The following is a 23918-nucleotide window of genomic DNA, read 5'->3' as shown; positions in this document are numbered from 1 at the left end:
GGCAGTTTTGAGGAGCATGGAAAGCCTCCCTGTTGATGATGATATCTGTCTGTCTAGGGGCTGCTAGAGCAGTTGTGAATAGATGCAATCCATGATCTATCTGTGACAGGGGCCTTGTGTGCAACTCCTGGTCATCCTGTACCTAACAGTGTCATAATCTTCATGGCATAGTAATGTTATTTAATGGCACACAGCCCTTAGGCATTGCCTGGGCTTTCTGGCCAATCCTCAGCCACCTGACAGATCTTGTGACACAGCCACACAGCAACTCTGGTCATGAGGACCATCACTGAGAACTGTAGTTAAACAAGGTTAGACTTACAGAGCAAAGTCTTGCACCTTGGGCAATCCCAAGTACATTTATAGGCTGGGCAGAGAATGGATTGAGAACAGCCCTGAGGAAAAGGACTTGGGAGTGTTGGTTGATGAGAAGCTCCACGTGAGCCAGCAATGTGTGCTTGCAACCCAGAAAACCAACTTTATCCTGGGCTGCATCAAAAGAAGTGTGAACCAACAGGCCAAGGGAGGTTATTCTATTCAAACTGAGCAGTGGAATAAGTTCACACTGTGTCTGCCACAAGATAAACCCACAGATAACAATGATCACTTCATTAGAACATCTTGGCTGCTAAGTCACCCAGAAAATCATTAAAAGACATTTTGCAATATAGATTATTAATTGCATCAGCAGACTACTTATGCATGAGTAGACTACTTATTGCATAAATGGACTACTTGAAATTTTTTTGAGCAATCAATTTGTGTGTTGTTAATGGGGAAGATCACTGAAAATACCTTAATGTTAATTTCTTATTTGGTTAATGCTTTGCCTTGAAAATAACACACACATAAAAAAAACCTCACCTATATCTTTGGCTCTTGAAGCTAAAGGTCTTCTCCACTGGGTAACAAATTTGTATGCATCGAGCCGAATTTCAATAATATTGTTAAGTAAGGCCAGAAGTGGTGCCAGTGGAAAAGCTGCCACAAAAATGGTTGTGAACCCAAACTGAAGAACTGGGAAAAAGAAAGATCACAATATAACTGTTAAGATCTTATGCCACGGCTAAAGATACCAAATAATAGATATGTATAAACAAATATAAATAATCACTTCTTAATAAGCTGTACAGTTGTACACCAACTTCTTGCCAGTTCACAGCAAGGATGACAGGAACAAACACTGGCATGGACAGCAACATCTAGATTTTATAATTTGTAGTGAAGTTTGGAGGTGGACAAACTGCTTTTAGGAAGAAATATTTTTACTCCACCATCAATTAGGATCTCTCAGTACCTGCAAAGATTAGAGCTGAATACATTTGGTTTTTATACTAGAGATGGGCAGAAGATTGAAACTTTGTGTAAGTTTCTGAAGGTAGGTTTTCAGACTGCCAAGTATCCCATTAATTTGAGAGTAACAGTTTAGAGGAGCAAATGAAAAAAAAAATCGTGATGTATCAGTTCAGTCACATAGGGGAAAAGTTTTTGTTCTTCAACATTTCTTTGAGCAGTTATCTTCCCCTCCCTCTGGATAGAGCAATGCCTTTTGGCAGCAAGCAGCTTGGTAAATGTGCAATAGTAAATGATGGTGAATTTTACATATAAACAAGCATGGAGATCTGTACCACACATTTACAAAATTAAAGCTCTAGAGAACTTCCTTCAGTAAATAACAGCAAAGTACTTCAGAAATGTATGCAGGTAGACAGGTGGGCTCTGGTTGGAAAAATCACCTTCCTTACATAAAGTCAGAATGAGAAGTATTTCTTAGATGTGAAGTTAGTAAACCAGTAACAGTATTATTAGCTACATTAATTTGTTTTGGTTCTTACATACTCATTCCCATTCCTCATCTGACCTGTGAGAATGAAAAACATTTTGCAGCCTCTTCAGCTTCCTTCAATAATATTTAAAAGAATACATCAGCCCACATAAAAAAAAAAAAAAAAAAAAAAAAGGAACATTAAAAAGAGAGAGAACAAAGGCCAGTGCCATACTCATTTCTAGGTATTCATCGAAGAGTCCATAAGCATTCATAGGCTGCAAGTTGTAGTCCTTTTCCCACTGTGGGAAGCTTGCTTTTCTCTGTGTGCCATACTCTTGTCGTAGTTTTCTCCTGGTCCACCAGTTTTGAATTAGCCTGCATTTTAAATAAATTAAAGAAACAAAGTAAATAATAGTAGTAATCTATTAAAAAAAAATATGGAAGGGGCTAAGTGTGCATGACTTGTGCACACATACATGTGCACACTTGTGCATGTGACATACCTTGCAAAATTAATTCCCACTGTGCAGAAATTAAATAATACAGGTGGCTTAGAACATGGCATAATAGATATGAAAACAGATATGGCTGGTAGGCTGATATCCAGGTCTAGATGTTAAAATGGTGAAAGAATTTGGACGTATTTTCGTTATTTATTTACCTTCTTTTTCTCTATACAGGACGGCAAATCACTTCAGGGTCTGTTTATATCACACAATGTGATACTGTGTTGAGACAGTGGAGTTCTAATTGAGAAATCAGTAAGTGGAGTGCTAATGCCACTTGATCCCTTCCTATGTGTGAGCTGGCATCTCTATGTGGCCCCAGAGTGTGCCAGGTAGCAGTCCCTGGGCAATCCTGGGAGGGAAAAAGCAACCATGGAATGGTGTCTGCAACTAAACACTCAGAGAAGCAAAGGCAGAAAGAAGTGTGTGGCCTACTGACAACATATGGTGGCTGCCATAAGAGCTCTCTCCATCTCAAGAAGTCAGGGAGCTTCAGGGAGAATATTTTTCCTAAAGAAATGTATTTATAGGGGTACCATGGGAGGTGCTGAGCCGGAAAAGAAACGTGCTCACATTGGAAATAAACACATTTGCCTCTCCAGGTCAGGGAGCTGCTCTGGTCTGGCTAACAAAAAATGTGAGTTAGGTTAGTACAGAGGAAAAAAAAAAACAACAGAGATTTTCTCTGAAGTTATGGTTAGCCCTTTCATCTCAACAAGACAGAAGGTGATGACACACCCAAATATTTCAATCCTTTCCCTGACTCCACTTCACTTCTTGCCTTCACAGAGGCTTGGTCAGGTCTGTGAATAGTAGGCAAATGGCCTCTTCATTCAGATAAGGGTTTGGCCAATTGGTTATTTTCTTAAAGCTTAGAGATTATTTTTCCTTTCAAGCCACTCACCAGATAGCCTATAGCTTTTCATGTCTTCCTTAAAGCAGTGTAGGTGAAAGTAAGTGCAGGACATTAAAAACTAGAGCTTAGAAGTGCAGGAAAAATATTTATAAGTATGGACTCCAAGCCCAAATATGTAAATACAAGACATTACTAAAATATTTGTGTTTATCAGCCAATCACTAGCATGTAAAAAGTTTAGAATCATAGAATCATAGAATTGTCTGGGTTGGAAGGGACCTCAGAGATCATCAAGTCCAACCCTTGATCTGCTACTGCTGCAGTTACCAGACCATGGCACTGAGTGCCACATCCAGTCTCTTTTTAAATATCTTCAGGGACTGAGAATCCACTACTTCCCTGGGCAGCCCATTCCAATGCTTGATCACCCTCTTGATAAAGAAATTCTTTCTAATATCCAACCTAAACTTCCCCTGGCACAACTTGAGACCGTGCCCTCTTGTCTTGCTGAGAGTTGCCTGGGAAAAGAGACCAACCCCCACCTGGCTACACCCTCCTTTCAGGGAGTTGTAGAGAGTGATGAGGTCTCCTCTGAGCCTCCTCTTCTCCAGGCTGAACATCCCCAGTTCCCTCAGCCTCTCCTCATAGGGTCTGTGCTGGAGTCCTTTCACCAGCCTGGTTGCCCTCCTTTGGACCCGCTCCAGGACCTCAATATCCTTCCTAAACTGAGGGGCCCAGAACTGGACACAGGACTCGAAGTGTGGCCTCAGCACTCACTGGCTTAAAAGTGCTTTTCCTGTGAATGACCACGGTTGTGAGTGACGTACTGTGAGCCAGCTAAGCACACATCTTTGCAATCCATAGCACCTGGTGGGACCTTGTCTCTCCTGTCCTGCCTGTGAGAAAGGGAGAGGGCTGACAACTGCATTTCTGCAAAGGCAGAAAATTGAGGGGTGAGGTGATCTGGGGACCAGTACACTGAGGCAGATCCTGGGTAACTTCCTCAGTGAGAGGGGAAACCCATAACCAGTGTAACTAAATATCTAAGACTCTTTGAAGAAGTCAGAGATGTCATTTTCTGATTGATGTGAGAGTAAAATGTGAGCAGTGTGATGTATTGTGGGCTTGATATGGATGTATAGTCGTCTTCCAAGAAAAACATCAACTTAAAATTGCTATTTCCTACCTCCAAATGAAGCAGTAATTTATATTTTGTTTCTTAGTTATTGCAAACCTACCTATGCAGGAGAGGAGAATTGATACATGCTTTCAGAGGTGAGGAGGTGGTGTTTGTATCAAGCAGAAGCACCACACTGACATGCCAGTATTTGTATTGAAAATGTTGCCACTAAACAATCAATGCTCTAGCACACACCCTAGGGCCTCTAGTCGATGTCTTTGAAATCTGGCTTTTAAACTCAGGCATAAACTTTGGAATACAAGCTAATGACACAGCTGTCAGTGAGAAATGTGACAGCAGGCGTTCCTGTCGCCAGGGAACACCCAGTGCCATTTCTGACTTGTCCTGCCTGTCTCCGTGAGAGCACAAGCCTGCACCAGAGCCGGGCTGCCACGCTTCAGTGTTATAAAAAACACCAAAAGAGACTGCTGATGCTTCTCTCTTAGGGCTGCCTTATGAGGAAATATTCTTTGCTGTTAGCTTTGGCACTCAGCACTGCTGGCTCTGTATGGTTTTCACATCATGCACACTGCACCAGTGCAGGTGCAGTGATGTTCTACTAGAGACTATACAATTGCTTTCAAATGATATTGACTGCAATGCATGCTCTTAGCAGAAATAATAGTGGATGTTTCACACAGAAAGGAAATGCACTTGCCTGTGGTTTTTCAGGGCTAGAAGGTGAACTGAAAGGTCTGGAGAGCAAATAAGATGCTGAAGCATCCACATTTTTGTGACTGTGTGGTAGATGTGATTTTCGTTATGACTCTAAATGAAGAGCCTGACTTCACCTGAATTAGTTCATTCCTATATAAATCACTTTCTCTTAAATATTGTCCTCCCATCTCCTTCAGTCACCTTCTTTAATCCCCGTCTGTGCTCTTCATTAGGTTTCAAAATCCCTATTAATAGGTAGCAGACAGATCTAATGAAAATTGACAAAAGAGGCAGTGAGTGGAAAGAGAGGGAATCAATACTGCTGCTGCTGTTCCCTCCTCCTCACCCTGGCTAATTCCTCCAGCTCTAACAGCTGCAAAATCCTGGCAAGCAGCGCTGGGAACACACCTAGGGAGACGAAGCTGTGAGTGCCTTGATTGCCAATTAATCTGTGCATTTAAATCATTTACTCTGTGCTCATTAAAGCCAGATGTGATCAGCACTGAGGCTGCCTCAGATCAGTTCTGCAGCATCCTTCTTGCTGCAGCTCTGGGACCCAGCTCTGCACTGAGCTCTGCTGTGGATCCTGCAGCCAAGTGAATCCCTCTGAACTTCACAAGGGCAAACTTTCTGACAGTGTCAGCTCTCTTACATTTTCACACTTGCTAATTTACCCTGATGACCTGCCACACTATCTCTAGCATCAACTCTCTATATTAATCATACTAGACATGCTTATTAAATATTAATCAATAAGAAATTAATCAATAGGAAATGAATAATTGTCAACCTTTTTAGATAGGTCACAGCTTCATAATATGCTGAAGATCACTAGGGAACTCGCCTACATACCAGTCAGTACATTTTTATATCTCTGAGAGTGTATATGCCAGCAGTGCATTTTTCCTATCTCATACCTGCCCTTTCGGGTATCTTTTATCACCCAGCAAGGTGATATCTACATTAGAAGTTACTAGCATAGCTAAAAAATGATACCCATAATATTTCCTGTGTAAGGAATACAGCAGTCCTACACATATTTTTCAGGCGTTTTAAAATGAGGAATACAATTCAATGAAATCAAGTACATCCCATATATTATTTATTTGCCAATCTTTATGGTAGACTTTAATTTTTGAAAACTATGTTCAATGCAAAAAGCCCCCAAACACTATCTATTTCTATACATCTGAAAAACTATATTAAGAGTTATGTATCCTAGGGAGGTTTTTCTGTCATAATGACTGCTGTGTCTAGCTTTTAACTAGTTATAAGGAAAGCATAACCTTAGTATTTTTATGTGACCTAGGAAAGAACAGGCATTATGTTTACTTACGGGTAGCCCAGTTCCATAAAGTTGTTCCAAGTCTGCTTTAGCACCATTATGATACCCATTTGCATACAGAGATCAATAAGGCATCCACTAGGGTGGCACTACAGAAAAAAAAGAAACAGAATGTTAAGGAGAATTGATGTCAGGTTCTTAAGCATTTCTTAAAGACTACAACTGGATATTAGATAATTGACTCAGAGTAAATTAAAAGCTATTCTCTCAATTTTTTCTAAAAAATATAAGCTCATGAGAGCATTATGGCACTGTGTTATAGAGTGAGACTTCTAAATCCATAATCTAATTCTCTGCAGAGGTCAGAATCAGTTGAAAGCAATGCAGTTTTCCCAGTAGAGATGCTAATGTGTTGTACAGCTGTGGGTGGGGCAGAGGCAAAGGCTAACACATTTCTTCAAATGATTTCAGTATTTTTTTGGGGAGGGTGACTGTGCCTCAAGTCAAAGAATGAAGATAAAATTCCTCCTGGCTGCACAGGCAGTTTATGCCTAAATGAAAGAATATTGTTTATTGAGTACTATTTAATCTACATGCTGAGTGAACTCTGCAAAGCCTATAATCTTGCTGAAAAACTGAACTGTCTTGAACAGCAGTTCTCAGTGTCTCTTGCTGGGTGCTTGCTTGCCTTAGCAGTGGCTCCAGACCTTGAAGAACTGGTGCTGCTTTTAGGAGAGATGGTCAGCCAGCACAAATGTAAGTAATCCCACAATTTTTCAACAAATATTCAAAGAAACAGAAAAGGGCCAAAAATTTTCTGCCTTCAAACAACAGTTTGCATAATTGATTTTGCAGTTCCAAACAGTGGCAGTCCAAGATGCATCATTAGATCCTGCGTATTATGGCTAAATCAAACAGATCACTGTCATTGAACTGATGCTATTTAACTTTAGAGAGAAAAAAAATGACATTAGTTATGACCTGCAACAAAATGTGATATGAATTTCTTGTACGTATTGTGCTATACAGTGCTCAGGACCATGGTCCCTGCTGATGTTTCTGTTGACCTCATTCAATTTCTTCTTAGATTAACAGGCTGGCTGATAATAGTAGTATTTTTTTTTAAAATTAACTTTTCTAGCGTATTATTAAATTATACTTTTTCTGTTTTTAGGAATCAGTTGAGCCAATATAACATAAGAGAGACAGGTGCAGTATTAATGAAGTAGCAGTGATGTTACAACCATAACATCACTAATGCACTTTGTACATTGTAGTCTGAATATGCCCATGGACACTGGACCCGACTATATCATATTATTAAATGTCTTATACTTGGCTTCATCCAACAGGTGAGGAGAGGGCTATTAGAGTAGGGATATCTAGGCATTATATTATTCTACATTATGTTTCTAGTAAGACCTAACATGGATATTGTCAATAAAGTTGAGACTTTCTTTTATTAGACAATTATTTTCTTATTAGACTTCTTTTTCTTTCTTTCTTTTTTTTTTCTTTTTTCTCTCTGAGAAATTCAAAATAGTAGGCCTACTGATAGCAGTTTCCACCAGCAATTGTCCCAACCTGTAGACCTTGCTGAGCACCTTGCTGCTATATTTCCCTCTCAAACCTGGTTCTTTGTTTCTCCCACCTCTGCTCCTACAAGTGAGGTTCTTCCACTGCTCTCTGAAGCCTCTGTGAGATGAGTCAGCCCAGTAACTCATCAGAAAATTCATTTGGCCAGAAAAAGGAAAAGTTTCCTGCTGATACAGGGAATTGAATAGGCTCCTATCAGGGTTGGACAAGCCAGAGCCTGTTCAGAGGAAGAGGAAAGAGCAAACTTCTGAGGGAAGACAAATAAAGAGCAGAATTCTTTTTACAGTAGCAAATTGTTAGGTCAGTTTGGCCCTTCTTAGACTTTGAAGAGATGTTCGGTGACTTTCTGTCTGCCCATATGTCAAAGTTAATTTCCTTGAGTGTACAGAATTCACTACTTCGGAATTAGAATGACTTTTTCAAATTATTCCTTTTTTTGCTAGTGTTCAGATGACCTCTATTAACCAACATACTTGTATATCTAGAAGTGTTTGTAAATTCACATTGGCAGTGTAAGACCTGCGTTTTCCACTTGTCATGTGCTTGTGGAGTTGTTTCTGCTGCTCTGCTCTGAAAGAGGAAAGAAACCATGGGATGTGAATGTGCAAATAGCAACACTGGAAGCTCCATGACTCATCCAGAAACTGTTGCTGTTCACCTCTAATAACTCTCAAGTGGTTTTTTGAGTTCTGAATGTATTGACCAAAAAAATGGGATTGGTCATTTACTGAATTTCAAAGCTAAACTCTTGTTGCTTTCCAAATCCATTTGGTTTTATAGACATGAAACATGACAGTAGCTCTCCTAGGAAATTTGTTCAGTTCTTTTGGTCAATTTTCAAGTGCATTTTATGTGTCTGGATTTTAGCTCCCTGGTAAATGAGGCTAGAAAAGATGAGAAGAAAGGTGGGGTTTTTTAAAAAGAAAAAAATTGTCAGTTTTATATCCAACTTTGATTAATTTCAAGGATGAAATATTTTCAGCGTAAATACGTGAGTAATGTTTAAACCATGTGATTCTGCCCAGGGAGGTTGTGGAGTCTCCTTCTCTGAAGACATTCAAAACCCACCTGGACACATTCCTATGTGACCTCCTGTAGGTGACCCTGCTCTGGCAGGGGAGTTGGACTCAATCTTTCAAGGTGCCTTCCAACCCCTAACTTTCTTCTGTGATTATGTGATGCCTCTAACCAAATGTGATGTAAACATGAAAACTGCTAGCATTGAAAAGGACATTTATATCAATATGTAGATATTTTTGTAGCAGATGGTAGTATCAGTAGTGTGGAGTTAGACAGCAACTGAAAACCCAGTAAAACAGACAAAAATACCCAGATAGAGTTATGTGTTTATCTGCTCTGTTTTTATCCACTGCATCTGTGGGCAGCAGAGAACTCACTTAGAACACACTCACCTCTTCCAGTCTCCACCGATTTATCAGCCGTAAGTAGGCACCAGGGTGTCCTGTAAATCTGTAGCACAGGAATATACATCAACTATGTTGTGTAAGCAGTCTGTTCACAGCAGAAGAAAGCTCACACTGTTGTTTTAATGTAATGTCATCTTAGTGTGATTGATGTAACTATAAAAGATGTAACACTGTGAAACGTTTTGGGGGATTCCTGGAATAATTTCTGTGAAGTGCCAAGAATATTTTTACTTCCAATTTTATTTCGATACAAAATACTCTGCTGTTGGATAGTCAGCATATGCAGAGAAGACAGAAAATTTGAATAAAACCATTCATGTCAGTTTGGAAAATGGCTTTCAACTTCCAGTCCGCCTCCTTACACCAGACTATGATCTGTGATACTTGCCTTTCTATGGAATCATTGAAAATGTTGTTTGCATTAGGAAAACATAATTTTCTTACTATTCTCCCTTGTTTTCTCATCATGTGATTCCCACAACTTCCCACATGCAAATAATCCATCCTGATGGATTCTTCTACTCAATCCTTCTCTACTTAAAGGGTTCTTCATTTGCATTTTAGAGCCTTGCAGAAAGACACATGCAAATATATATTTGTATAAGTTTCCTTTTCTGTGGAAAATAAACGATTGCTCATAATTCATCAACAGTTCAAATTATGTAATAGAAGAAGCAAAGTATTCAGGCAGTTGGCCAGATGATTCTTGTAGGTCCCTTTCAATTGAACTATTCCATTCGTTCTGTTCCATTCTGTTCTATTCTATCCTACCCTACCCTACCTGACCCTATCCCAAAAGAAAAAGAGTGTTATTTACTTACTTACACAAATTACACACATAAAGACATAGTGAAGGGACCTGCATGTACAGTATTGGGGGACACATCAGTTAATTATTTGAAAGGAGAATGAAACTGCAACCTGTCCTGCTTTGTTATTATGGAATATGCATGTTGAAACACATGATGATATGGTCCCAGTTTGTTTCATTACAGCCGGTGTTATTTCTTTTCTCTATTTTGTTTTGTACATACAAGGATGCAGATACCAATCCTACCTTCCAAGGAAGAATGCTATATAAAAGGTAGAGCTGTTCAGATTGACAAACTGAAAAAGAAACATTTTCAGAGTGAAGCTGTTCTCCCACTCGGACTCAGTACGAGGCTGCTCTGTGAAGAAAGAGAGCAAAATTTCAGAGATTTAATTAGATTAACAATTTCCCTTGGCATAAAGGTTGCACACACCTATCAGAGCTGGCAATATATTTGTGAATTAGCCTGCTGATTTCAAAAGATAAACTGACAGTAGGAATTGTATCCAAAAGCAGCACACAGCAAGTGACCTTGTAAAGATTTATATTTTCTAATATCTGAATATATTCCTAGGAGACTGAAAGAAAGTGGTTGAGACAATGTGTATATTGAACATCCCTCCTGAATTCCTGTGCACTTCATAAATTCAGGCTAATCTTGTTTCCTCCTCTGCAACCTACCATAATGACATTGCCAGAAAGCACCCCACTACAGCCTATGTAATTGCCTTTTTACCAGAGATGTCACATTAAACTGAAGCAAATCCTCCCTGTAATTCTGTTTCAGGGGTTTTGCCCACCATGCTGGCACCTAAGGGCTCTACACAGGTATCCTTGTCCCAGGGTGCTTATTACAGATGAATGAGAAAAAATATTTTGCAACAGTTGGGGTAAGGCAAACAGGAAAGGGGAAGACTTATTCTTTCCTTCAGGTAGGCCTTTAAACTCCATCTAAAGAGATATCTAGACAAAAGTTAACAAAACAACTTCTATGCTGATAGACCAGTACTGTGTCCTGTAACTCCCTTCCAGTTGGCAGGAGACTATTATTAAGCTTATAACCATAACTCTTGCTGTGAAAAGGAGGATTCAGAAGAGAAGTGAAAGTACTAATAGTGATTCTGAGTATCACAGTGGCAGTACTCATATCCTACTCCCAAAAATGCCTCCACTAAAGTATTGGAAGTACAGAAACAATAGTGAAAAACTAGATTCTCTTTAATAAGAGTTGCCCTGCCCATGAGGAAATTTCAAATAGATTCATCAACAAAACCATAGAGCAGACCATAAATTAACTACTGTATTAGTGATTTGAAAATGCCTGTTAAAATCCCAAGTTTGTGTTTGTCCTAGTACATAGATATTCAGCTAAGCAGAAAGAAATAAAACATTTTGGATGTGGTTTTTTTAGGTGCCAGTCTGAGGGAAGGAGTAGTTTGACTTTAACAAGGTTGCTGCAGCTGAAGCTTTGCTCAGATGCTCAGCAGAGACAATGGCAATGCCCTGGAGGAGCACCAATGTAAGCTCTAAAAAGGTCGTGTAAAGGCTGAAGAAGGACATCCTGAACATAGCTTTGCTGCCAATACCACTGTGAGCTTATTACACTGATAAAGATCAGTCAAACCAAATCAGCAGTTTAGCCCTTCAGAGTGAAAAAAACCACAAAATAGTCAGAACACTGTCAGAACAGCTTGACTCACTGAGTTTTCATATGAGTGCTCTCCACACAGGCTACAAGAAGCAGACCTACCTTGATGATAACCTGGCAGGAAATAATCAAGCTTCAAGGTCTCTAGACCATAAATCATTGTCCTCAGGGTATCACAGGGAATAAAAGGGCAAAACACATCTTTGAAAGTTGTATTTCTCAGCTGTAATTAGCAAGTATCTTTTACACGGATACAAGAAGACAAATATATTTTAAAATTACAGCATACAAATGAGGGCTTTCAGTCTAACAAGAAACAATAGAATAAAATATTCTTACACAGATGTGCTTTGAACACATCACCTATGACTTCCTAGATGTACAAAAGCCCTGACACTGGTTAAAATCAGTTGTGTGTTTCCTCTGTGCAGACAACAAAATATGTCCATTTGGTCCAGAATACCTGACTGAACATCATCATTGTACAAAGGTATGCATAAGCTCAAAATAATGGCCTCAAACCACTTCTACACATGCCACAATATGATTCTCTTGGTAGGCTTTCAGCAAGAGTTTCATTTCATGCTCTTGATGTCAAGAAGGCCTTGCCAACTGCTGCAGTCTTCTAGGATGAACATCCAGAGACTCTGCCTCAGCCATGGATATCTGAGTGGCAGCCTACTGCTACCCCAGTGACATTACATCCTCTCCTTAGAATGCATGTCCTTACTCTAACAAAAACATCACCTTCATGGATGAGCTGAAAAGAAGGCAGAAACTGAAAGCACCATTGGAGTTTTAGTGTTGGTAGAGGTGGTAAGTTACCCAATTATTTTCCCTGCAACTTACTGTCCCTCTTAAAGGCTTATGTTCAATAGTCAATAAGCACCTTAGTTTCAAGGTCTGAAATTTGGCTTCCAGAAGTGAATCCTCCATTTCCCGATCTTCTCCTGTCCTGGAGGTTATGAGTGCTCAGTCATTCTGAAAACTCATGCTTTTCCCCCCAGTTTGTTTTAAGTTCTTACAAGGTGAGGTTTTGGAATAGTAACCATTGGCATAGCAGGTGGGTCATGTTGTCACTACTAATTCAATGGCTCTGTAGCTTAGTTTATATGCTCCTTTATTGTAACCTTAGCAAAAACATTAATTACTAGCTATTACAAATCAATTAAGATTTTTCATATTTGTACAGAAAATTTGAATGCTATCACAATATATGGACCAAAAATCACTACAATATAATGCAACTTTTAATTTAACATTGCTTACCTAAATTTGTCAGGAAAAGAGCAACCTTTTCATACAGCTGTAACAGAAAAGAAACAGCCTTAGATATGTGACCAGCTCAAAGAGACAGAACTAAAAAGGTTAACTGCTTTACATGTTAACTCTGACATCCAGATGGTCTCTGTGATGTTCTGATAATAATATTAATAAAACTATATAGTAATAATTCACTAATAATATAATCAGACAAAGAACAGTAATATTTTTATAGCTTGTAATTGTCTCTTTACATCCACAACATATATGGAAGAAAAAAAGGCTGTCACTATCCCCTTTCTACATACACAGTGAAAAATTTCCAGATAGCTTTTCCAAAGACACAAAGCAGAACAGTAGCACAATTGGGTTTTTCGTTTTAATTTACTTATGGAACATTTATCTAAACAAAATAAAATAAATCACCCTTATAAGAGCATATTCTGGTATGTTGGTATTTTGGGCTTTTTTTGTTTTGTTTGATATTTTTTTGGTGGTGAAAGGCAAGACACCAGGGAGACAGGGTTGCTTCAGAGAAAGTCTTTTGTAATCCCTCCCCACCAGACACATTCCTTACTCTGAGTTAGTGATGTTCTAGGTGGTAATTTCTGGATTTAGCAGATTCCATGCTCTCAAACTCTCTGGGGGACTGCTAACTAATTCAGAGGGTTTTTACAACTGGTATTTGCAAAAGGGTTTGGAACCTCCAAAGTACATGGCCACCCACATCAGTATTAGTGTAAATTAATACAATGGTTTCCAGTTGCTTTAAATGAGTCTGGAGCCTGTTTCCACAAAACACTAAATGTCTCATCGATGCCTTCAGGGATGCAAAGCTCCTCATATTTCAGGCTGTAGTACTAACTTGCTCCTAAAGGGCATATCAGCAATGCTTCTTTTCATTTGCAGTTGTCCTTATAAACTCTCACTTAAACTTACTCATGTGCAATTTACAGACCAAGTTGCCTTCTTAAGAATTGAAGTCATCCCGAATTATCTCATCTGTGTTAACCTTTTCTTGCTTCCAATAGCTTTTTGCCAACTTTGTAGTAAACAGTTTTGTTTCAAGTAATGAAAAAGGTGGTTTCCTCTAGGTTTAAAAGCATTTCTTAAGGGCAACTGTAAAATTGCTAAATGTCTGTGTGGTTTATATCCTGATTCCAGCAAGGAGAGTGCTATTTTATGCATCTACATTGCTTCACAGAAGAGGGTATCAAAACTGCATTTTGTTGCTGTTCCAGTAAGATTGTGTGAGAGATCCTGTAAAAAATGTTTGGATCTAATTATCTGTTACTGATGTTTATCACTGCTAGTCCCAAGAGGCTTTGTTAAGGATCATATTCTGTTCTGTGTTCACTTTTTCTCTACGGGTAGTATCACTGGAATTAACAGGTTTTATTAACCTAGGTAGAGTTAAGGATTGTTCCCAGGTCAGGCTGCAGGATTATCTGGGAAACACTGTACTGAAAGGTCATTTTTTTTTGTCATGATGGATGCCTCGTGTATCCTCTCTCAACTCTCAGAGCACCCTGTCTAGAAATTACTTGTGGTCTAGACCTTCTTCCCAACGCTTAGAGAGGTTATCAACTCGTGTCATGATCAGTGGCTCTTTTCCAGGCTTCTTAACAGTGAATTCTCTGATGTTATATACATCTTGGTTCATTCTGGTTTTATCACTGTATCTCTTCCCTTGCTTTCCTCCTACTTTCCTCAAGTCAAAGTTTGCAGAGCATTCAACTGTCTGAATTGCTCCTGGGGAAAAAGTATTTCTTTTTTTCTCAGGAAATCCCACTACTGTCCTTCAGTAAACTACGTTAATCCATCATGGGAAGTGAAGGATTATGTTCTTAAATCCGTCTTTTGAAAGGCTCATGCAGTTTCATATTTTGGGGATTTTTTGTTTCCATGAGCTATATCCAGATCTAAAGCTCTGGTGTTCATTGAATGGTACTGAGTACAAGGCTTAAGAAATCCATCTTTGCAGTGCAGAGCTCTATTTATTTGATGTATTTTAGGAAGTAAAATGAAGTTTCTCAAATAGCACCTTCAAGCCATCTTCTGTTATTTTAAAAATTTCTCTAAGCTGAAAAATTCTTTGAGAACCAAACCATTTTGTTTGTGCAGTATTTCTTTGTTGCTGCTTCCCTGCATATACAATGACTTACAATGAGAGCTTGGAAATGGATGTTTTACTGACATAGATATATATAGTTTTCTTTTTATTTCTTCTACACTATTGTGTACTCTAGCTGGATTAAAGAAAACCCCCCAAAGCTTCAGAAAAAAAATAAATCAAAAGTACTATTAAATAAGAGATCACTCAGTACAAATTCAGAGAGATTAACAGCTTCCACTTCTTTCTATCCTTTCTTTAGCCTACAGTTCTACTTTAGGGAAAAGACAGGAAAGTCAACAGCTCATCATAGACTGTCCTAGCAATGGAGTCTTGCCTATTCCAAAGGGAGAAGTGAAGTACTATAGCAAAGCCTTTTGGGATTTCCAGCTATATAAATGAAGGGCTGTTAAAGTTAATTTTGGAAACATTTGGGTACAGGAAGGAAAGGGGCTCCAAGACTTGGAATTCTTGGAATATGCAGGCCTGAACTAACATCTTATAATTTACTTCCCATAGAAACTAAGTCAGCATATCCCCAGAGCAAAACTTAACATGATTTTGCAGAAGACATTTGACATTGAGGGGGTAGAGAAATTTTGTCCTGCCTCCAGTACCTGGATGGGTTTGTAGGTTCCTCCCTCTTCCCCCTTAAAATGCATTCCTATAATGCCAGTTGACAAAAACCTGGTAGTAAAAGCCAAACATCTCTTGCCAAAAGCAACTAACAGAAGACACATTGCTATCAAGCAATACACATGAGCACTTGCATCTTGATGGAAGGATTAAACTCTTACCTCGTCTAATGTCTTCCATACTCAATTACTGTTAACACATAGAAATTCCATTTTGTTTTTGTCCCAAGTCTGGTTCCAAACCAGTTCACAACAACAACCTGACCTCAGGAAGTCTGCCTGCAATGCACCAGAGCATCTCTCCCTGGTGTACCCCTGGCAAAGATCATGGGCAGTTCATGAAGCAAGTCATGTCTGCTCCAGCCTCATGATGTTTTCAGGCCAAGGGAATTCTTTTGCATATGAACATTGTGTCTGTATATGTCTATCCTCATTTGTAAGTTACTGTGGAAACAGAAGCTGGAGTTACTGAAACTAATATAAATAAGAATATGAGAGAAAAGGAGGCAAAGGATAAACAGCAGTACAGGCATGTGTCACTATAACATTTTTTAGAGCATTCAGACATACTTTACATGTTGTTTTAGGTTTGGAATTGTACTTTACATAAATAGTGACTGATGTATATAAACAATAATACTATAGCTGGTTCAAGAAGCCACTCCTTCTGAAAAAGGAACTAAAAGCATTCAGTGGTCTGCAGACTGAGACATCCATTGACCTGATGGCTTGAATATAACTTTGAATGTGATAGTTGAACTCACCACATTCAGTAGCATGATGATGCAAAAGTTGATGCACACCGCAGTCCCTGTAGTTGCAACCTGAGAGTTATTCCTGATTAAAGCCCACTTAAAGGCAGCAAAAGTGCTGACAGTCACAACACGGTAAATAACATGCCAAAAACAGCAGCAATCACCACACAGATCTATAGGAAGAAAAAAGAAGAGAGAAGAACCTGAAAACTTTCAATAGAGTAGGAGTTACCTCCTGCCTCAACCTCTAAAACCTAAGACAACCTAACAGAGACTTGAAAAATACATCCATTTTGATTTCCAGAAAAAAAGTTTTGATGTGTAAGTCCTTTCTGTTTTCCATAATGCAAAGTAGCTTTGAAATAATATTAGAATTATTTTTAGTATTAAACATTTTCTTGAAAATGTATCTCTTTCCCAGTGTTAATGTGAGAAACAGTGTTGCCAGTTCTGGAAATTAGAAATTTTCCTTATGTGCCTGCTCTGCTATGTGCAAAGATTAGTCTCAAGCAAACATCTCAGCTTGACAGTGTCACATTTGGGATGGATTTTGTGCTTTGATGGACTTCACACTTATGGGAAAAATGTCTCCATTTTTAAGCGCTGCCTCAACAGCAACCCTGGCAATCTACCCTAGCAAGCTGCTTCTTGCTGCAGTTCTGGAAAGATTCTATCCAGGGAGGCTAGCAAATTCAATTGCTCTTGTAATTTCTTCTCTGATGAGACTTTTAGCAACTGTGACAGTTGTAATGTGAAAGCCACACAGCTGAGCCAGGATGCTAAATCACTTGATGTTCCATATGCAACAGCTGAGCACTAAGCGACAACTGTTTTCCATTGTGACCAATTTATGTCACAGTTTAGCAAGCCACTTAAAGGACAAATAGTTGGGAATTAGCACGGGTGACTCATTTTATAGAATCTCTGATGCAGTACCCATTAGCTACCTTATTAGATAAGGAGAGAGGAGTTTCTTCAGTAGAAAATATCTGATTGTTTGCGTAACATAGGTATATTCCAGACAGCTTCCATCTATCACCTTGAAGTATATCTAAGCTAATTGAATGGGCAAAATGATTTTGAAAACACAATGCTAATCAAGCCGTTTTCATGTTTTGTTGATTACTGAATTAGGAGACATAATCCCAGTGCAAATGAAAAAGAAATGGTGTCTGTGGATGTAGAGGCTGGTTTGTTAGGTTCTCTACTACCCACATTGGCAGCACACAGAAACATCACAAAGTTACTGAACCAGAGGATTGCTTTTAAGTTCCCTGCATAGCATAGAGGGAAGAAGGACCACTTTTCTTTGTTAGAAAGGAGTGACAACCTGGTTCAAGCTGTGTTAAAAGCTGCACTGTGAGAATCAATGCTATGAAATTTTGAGAACTCTTCTAACTCAGAATTCTGTTAAGTGTGTATCTCCTGTGCTTAAAGCTATGATTTTAAAGGAATAATTTTACCTAAGTAAGGAAAAAAATCAAAATTTGTCTAACTCATGCTATGAGTTACAAAAAAATATCTTCAGTGAAAATAATCCTTGTCCTGTTTCAAGGACTGCTATGGGGACAATTTGTGGTGCATGCAATCCAGAGGAAGGCTATGGTCTTCAGTTCTCTGAGCAAGATCTATCACTAGGCTAAGAAGATTAATGATTGCCTTTGGAAAAGGTGGGAAGTGAAAACTGTTCCCTCTTCAAGAAGAAAACGTAGGGAAAATGCAAAATGTTGCAGGTATACCAACAACTCTGAGCAGAGACTGCAGTCCTGGGTAGATCTAAGTGTCTTCAAGGGCCAAGTCAGACAATATGTTGTCTTATCATATTCAGTTTTATTCTCTGTGTCTCTGCTCATCCATCTGCCATACCAGAGCATGGTTCATCTCAATAATGCTCTTGATTTTCTTGTCCAAGATTGCTTTGGACAATTTTGAAGCCATCAGGTTCTTACAGCCCTTTGCCCTATTCCCTTCCGTCTCATTCAAACACTAAGTTGGTGGGCTAGCTCACCTGCCTGGTTCTTCACAGCTCCTGAAGTTATACACATAAAGAATTTTCCAACCTCCAGGGAAAGCCCTAGTACATTCCATGAGGGTCTGAGTTAATGCCAGCTGTGTTTTCAAGATCAATCCTACCTCCTGTTGTCAGGTGAATAACAGTGAATAAAAAAAATCCAGTGAAGTTAGAGGTATTTCAGTAGAAATGCATGCTGGTGTCTGATAAGAGACATTTTGCTGCTGCATTTTGTTTTGCACTTTGGAAGCAGGAGAGTTGCCTAATTTTAAACATCATCTTTTCCATTTCAAATGCACGAGGAATATGAACCCGATTTTCTTACCTCCTCAAGACACTGAAAAACTAGTGAGATACTAACATCATTGAGCAACCTAGGTCCCTTAGTCAGATTCTATAGTGTTTAGAAAGAAGAGTTGCCTCTTCCATGACATCTTTCCCAGTCTGTGCTGTCTGCAGAGGAAAGGCAAGGAAATCAGTGAGCTAATTCAGTCAGCTGAAGTTGATGTCTAAATGTGATAGCATCATTATTCCAGTGTGTGTGTCACTACATCCAGCCTTGTATGGATAGCCTTGAAGGGGGGACTTAGCTACCTGTGAGACACAGCAAAGAATAAACTAGTATAGGACTTCACATAAATTCAGGCTGCTTGCTGTGTACAGATTTTCAGCCTGCAGTAAACATGTTAGAGCTCATTTCACTTTCAAGCTGTCATATCCAGAAGCTCCATACTCCTTCAGCAGAGATAATGTTAGTTGGACTTTTTTTTGAACTGGTAAATAAATAAAAGCTCTCAAACCATAAAAAATATCCCAGATGCTGAAACAATGAGTCTGCTGCATTTATCTGCAAATGCTTGATAAGGCTCTGGCTTCCCAGATATGGGGTTCATTCGTTCTTTCTTGGAGTACTTGGCTTCAAACTGCGGACGGATTTCCTCCTGAAGGACAGACAGACAGACAGACAGACAGACAATGTTCACATGCAGCACAGCTAGGAAAAATTCTGTAGAAAACGTCAGATCACTGTTACTGGGAATTACGTCTTTGAATTCAGCAGCTGGCACAACTACTATAAAAGCTGAGGATGGAAATCAGGTCTTCTTTATGAGAACTACAATAATTCTCTAGGTTGAAAAGGAAAAGGGGAAGAGGGGGGGGAAAGGAAGAAAAAAAAAAGGAAAAAAGAAAAAAGAAAAAGAAGAAGAAAAGGAAAAGAGAAAAAAAGGGGGGAAAGGGGGAAAAGGAAGAAAAAAAAGGAAAAAGAAACATTGAGAAAAAAGGAAAAAAAAAGGAAAAAAGGAAAAATTTTTTTTCTTTTTTTAAACCATATTGCTGTTTGATGGCTAATTGGTTACGTTCCCATTATCAGCAAAAGTTACTCAGCATTCAAAGAACTTGGCCAATATAGTAAGCAGGAATAACTTTCAGCATCATGAAAACTCTTCTGAAATTAAACCTGGGGATTTCTTGAAGAGAGGCTTGGTTACATCTGTTTACAGCCCTGCCAGAAGACAGGGTTTACTCTGAGTTCAGGTAAGACCTCATGATTTTTAGCTGCAGGAGGGCTACCCTACCTACCTCCTGTGCCACCTCACTCCAGCCTGACATCAGGGATGCTCTCAAAGAAAAAAGAAAGCCTCAGGCTGCAAAGATGACCTCTCACAGCTGCTGGCAGTCCATATACATTAGATCAAGCTTTACAGAGCTTCAGTGCATGCTGGCCCATGGTACAGCTGGCTACAGGGGAGCAGAAAGGCAGCACTGGACTGTCTTCACAGCTTTTCCACCAGGCTTCTTCTGGACATTTCTTTTTAACAGGCCACACATCTTACCACTTTCAGTCACTTTCAGCCCTTCAATGGCATTTGATTGAAGTTTGACTGAAATTTGTAAATGACCAGACCTTAAATGGCTGTGTTGAAATAGGTGAATGTTAACTGCTCACCTAAGTCTTTAGAATGTGAATAAAAGTATCTAAAATCTTACATTCTTTATTAAAATTCCCCTGAGGGGGGGAAAAAGTCATGTTGCATTCTTTCAAATTTTGAAGGTACTGTCTCAATACAGTTAATTTCCAAATTCAAGCAGCAACCTGATAACCCATTGTTAAAAAAAAAGTGGCATGTGTTCTCAGCTGCAATTCCTGTGTAACTAAGTATATGCTTGAGGGAACCACCTTTGCATCCAAAGGTTAAGTGTATTTCTGTGGAGAGAGTGTAACACCTTGCTCTTGTTCTATGTTGCTCAAGCTGTTCCTGCTGTATCTGGGCTAAAGGCTTCTGAGGAGACCATAACCCAGCAAGAGAAACAATGAGTGTCCCTAGAGTGTCCCTAGGAAATGCAAAAGGACAGAGTGTAACAGCAGTGAAGCAGGGTGCTAGAGAATTGCATCTTGTAGATTGTGTAAGGGCTCTGCCAGCTGATTTACTGAGTCACACACAAGAAACCCTTTCCTCCCTGCAGCTCTCTCCCAGCCAAGGTTTGATTAACTTTCACAAATTGCACTATAGGGTAGTTTTTACCATAACCACCATGAATCTAGGTATCTATCATGATCTCCAATCAATTCAGATAATGTGGATGCTTTTTTTCCAGATACATCTCCAGACAAAATTGAAACTCTGGCACAAACCTTCGTAGCTGTTTAATGAAACTCAGCAATGCTGAGCACAGCTCAGGGCAGGAAGTAAACAGTGCTCTGCCTGGTTGAAGTAAATGATATAAAGAATGTGACACTAAAATAAAAAAGTAATCTGTTAATAGCAACAGAAGACATATTTCAGCTGGGAGTGCCAGGAACACTGCACAATTGTTTTCTTATTGCACACCCATCCAAGACCAAGTTACTCTCCGTGTCTCCCACCTTGCACCTCATTTACAAGAAAAGGAAATTCAGATATTCAGGGATGAAAGAGCCAGAACACATCCTGTCTACATCCCCAGATGGGAGGATCCGTGAGGCAGAGGCATGTCTGCCTTGGATGAAAATCTGAAGTGATGAAGAATTCACAAAGTTGTATACCTGAACAACTTTAATTCTCATTACTCATTTCTTCATTGTTCCAGTTCTTTGTTTCTTCATTTAGAACAGAAAAGCGGTAATGAAGCGAGGAAGTCTTTTTTCCCCCCCCTCTAATCTATTGTTACAGGAATTAATAAATTTTCCTCTGTAGCAGAGCTTATTTTTCAATTTGACAACAAAAACGAAAGCAAGCAAAATATAGACATGGCAGATGATGTTAGTAAAAATAACAATATTCACCAACAAAACTTGTGATTTAAATTGGTGAATAGAACTCTTTAAATTATTTCTTTGAAATAGCTAATGAAAGAAATTGGCTGATTTTGTCCAGTGATAATTGAATGGAATGTAGAGAAGAAGTTTAATTAGCAGTGATTTTATCAGTGAACAGCACTTCTAGGAGTAAAATTGTCACCTTATGGAGATAAAATACTCACTGACATCTGACAGGTACAACTTCATGATTAAACTGTACAGGAAATGCCTTTCTCCATCCACATAAACAGACTGCTCTTCTTCCTCTCTGCTTCTCAAACACGGATCTACATTTCTTTACAAAATGCATTCTTTTATTTCAGAGGGTGCCTTGAGACTTTCAACGGGTGAATTCTTGCAGGAGTCCTATCCTTCGCAGTCCAAGGATATTTTCATAGAATCATAGAATTGGCTGGGTTGGAAGGGACCTCAGAGATCATCAAGTCCAACCCTTGATCCACTACCGCTGCAGTTACCAGCCCATGGCACTGAGTGCCACATCCAGTCTCTTTTTAAATATCTCCAGGGATGGAGAATCCACTACTTCCCTGGGCAGCCCATTCCAATGTCTGATCACCCTCTCTGTACACAAATTCTTTCTAATATCCAACCTAAACTTCCCCTGGCACAACTTAAGACCATGCCCTCTTGTCTTGCTGAGAGTTGCCTGGGAAAAGAGACCAGCCCCCCCCCTGGCTACCCCCTCCTTTAAGGGAGTTGTAGAGAGTGATGAGGTCTCCCCTGAGCCTCCTCTTCTCCAGGCTGAACAGCCCCAGCTCCCTCAGCCTCACCTCACAGGACTTGTGCTGGAGTCCTTTCACCAGCCTGGTTGCCCTCCTTTGGACCCACTGCAGGACCTCGATGTCCTCTAGAGGCCACATGTAGAAAAGATTTGTGAAAGATTGAAAATCTGAATTGTGGTCAATGATAACAATGATAACACCCCCAGAAGTAGGGATCCTTGCAAAGCCTGTCATCTCCAGGTCATTCTACCTGCAGCTGAAGGCAGAAGCAAAGTGAAGAGGTAGACTTCAAACCACAGAGAAAGGGAAATAATCTCAACACCTGGGACACCTGCTTCCGAACTCTGACTGTCTCAGGGGCAAAGTCCTGCAAAGATCCCAGTGCCAATGGAAAAGTGCAGCATCTGATGCTCAAGAAGAGGAGGTCTGTAGAGCTGACCCTAAAGCAAGGACATGCTTGAGTTGTGCAGTAAAGTATAGACACTGTCAGACATAGAATCTTCAGAGGAGACACATCTGGCAAGCAAACAGCTGCCACTCTTGGGATCTCACTGAACACTGAATAAAGGAGTAACTGATGTCTCCAATGCTAAGAAGATACTGATACTTTTATGACTGATCACCTAAATCTTTGAGAAACAGTCAGTTGAGTTCCTATTGGTATCCTTAACCTCTAATTTGAGAGAGAAGCATACCAGCTGAAACAGTGCTTCTGAAAAGACTTACCTCCTGCTGTAGAGATTTACACAATTCCCTCTAGAACTCTAAGAAGCTGCAATGAATAGCTGTGAAGCAGGTGCACTCAGTACTGCCCCAAGACACCTGACTGAGGTCTTCTTGACAGAACTCATTGGAAAAAGCCTGGTGTGAGTATAAAAGAGCAGCTGACCATCAGCAGGGAGCAGTTATCTTCTGAAAATTACCAGCATGCATATATCAGCCTGCAGGCCAAGCTGAAATAATCTGCCAGTGAAACAAAAGCATTTCTTCTAAAAAAGAACATTAGATAGACATCATAAGATAAAAACGTAGTATTTTTGTGAGTATAGTTTTAACTACCAGAAGATGTTTCAGGCCTCTGACTAGAAGAGGAAAAATTTAGTAACTCTACTTTTTTTCTGTCTTTTCAGTGTTTCTGTCAGCTAAAAGCTTAGTTGAATAGGTATAGGAGCGCTGTTACAAAAAAGCTTATAAAGAAGCACCAATTTTCCATTGGACTGCTTTCCTCTAGGCTCTGCAAGAGGACATGGTTGTAGGCAGAGGACAGGCTGAGCATGTATATAAAGAGGAGAAGAAAACAGGATGAAGAGTGCTCTGGGATGGGTTTGGAGCTGTTGTGTGAGCAAAAGACTCCTCCAAGCATTACCACAGGAGCCAGAAAACA

General features: G+C 39.5%; 1 protein-coding gene across 1 annotated transcript in view; it reads right to left on the bottom strand.

The window, feature by feature from the left end:
* The window catches only part of ANO4 (anoctamin 4), a gene marked incomplete at its 5' end in the record, with an annotated part of 124919 nt that overhangs the window by 9074 nt on the left and 91927 nt on the right, over positions 1 to 23918 (bottom strand). Inside the window, 9 exon segments of the mRNA XM_030458333.1 lie at positions 865 to 1017; positions 2001 to 2143; positions 6304 to 6401; positions 9261 to 9318; positions 10333 to 10444; positions 13004 to 13040; positions 16510 to 16643; positions 16646 to 16673; positions 19312 to 19452. Of these exon segments, the coding sequence (XP_030314193.1) occupies positions 865 to 1017; positions 2001 to 2143; positions 6304 to 6401; positions 9261 to 9318; positions 10333 to 10444; positions 13004 to 13040; positions 16510 to 16643; positions 16646 to 16673; positions 19312 to 19452 (904 nt within the window).

The sequence above is a fragment of the Calypte anna genome, chromosome 1 (genome assembly GCF_003957555.1).
Source record: "Calypte anna isolate BGI_N300 chromosome 1, bCalAnn1_v1.p, whole genome shotgun sequence".
NCBI classification, from domain to species: domain Eukaryota; kingdom Metazoa; phylum Chordata; class Aves; order Apodiformes; family Trochilidae; genus Calypte; species Calypte anna.
The sequence above is the reverse complement of the archived record's forward strand: the minus strand, read 5'-3'. Positions and strand labels throughout refer to the sequence as shown.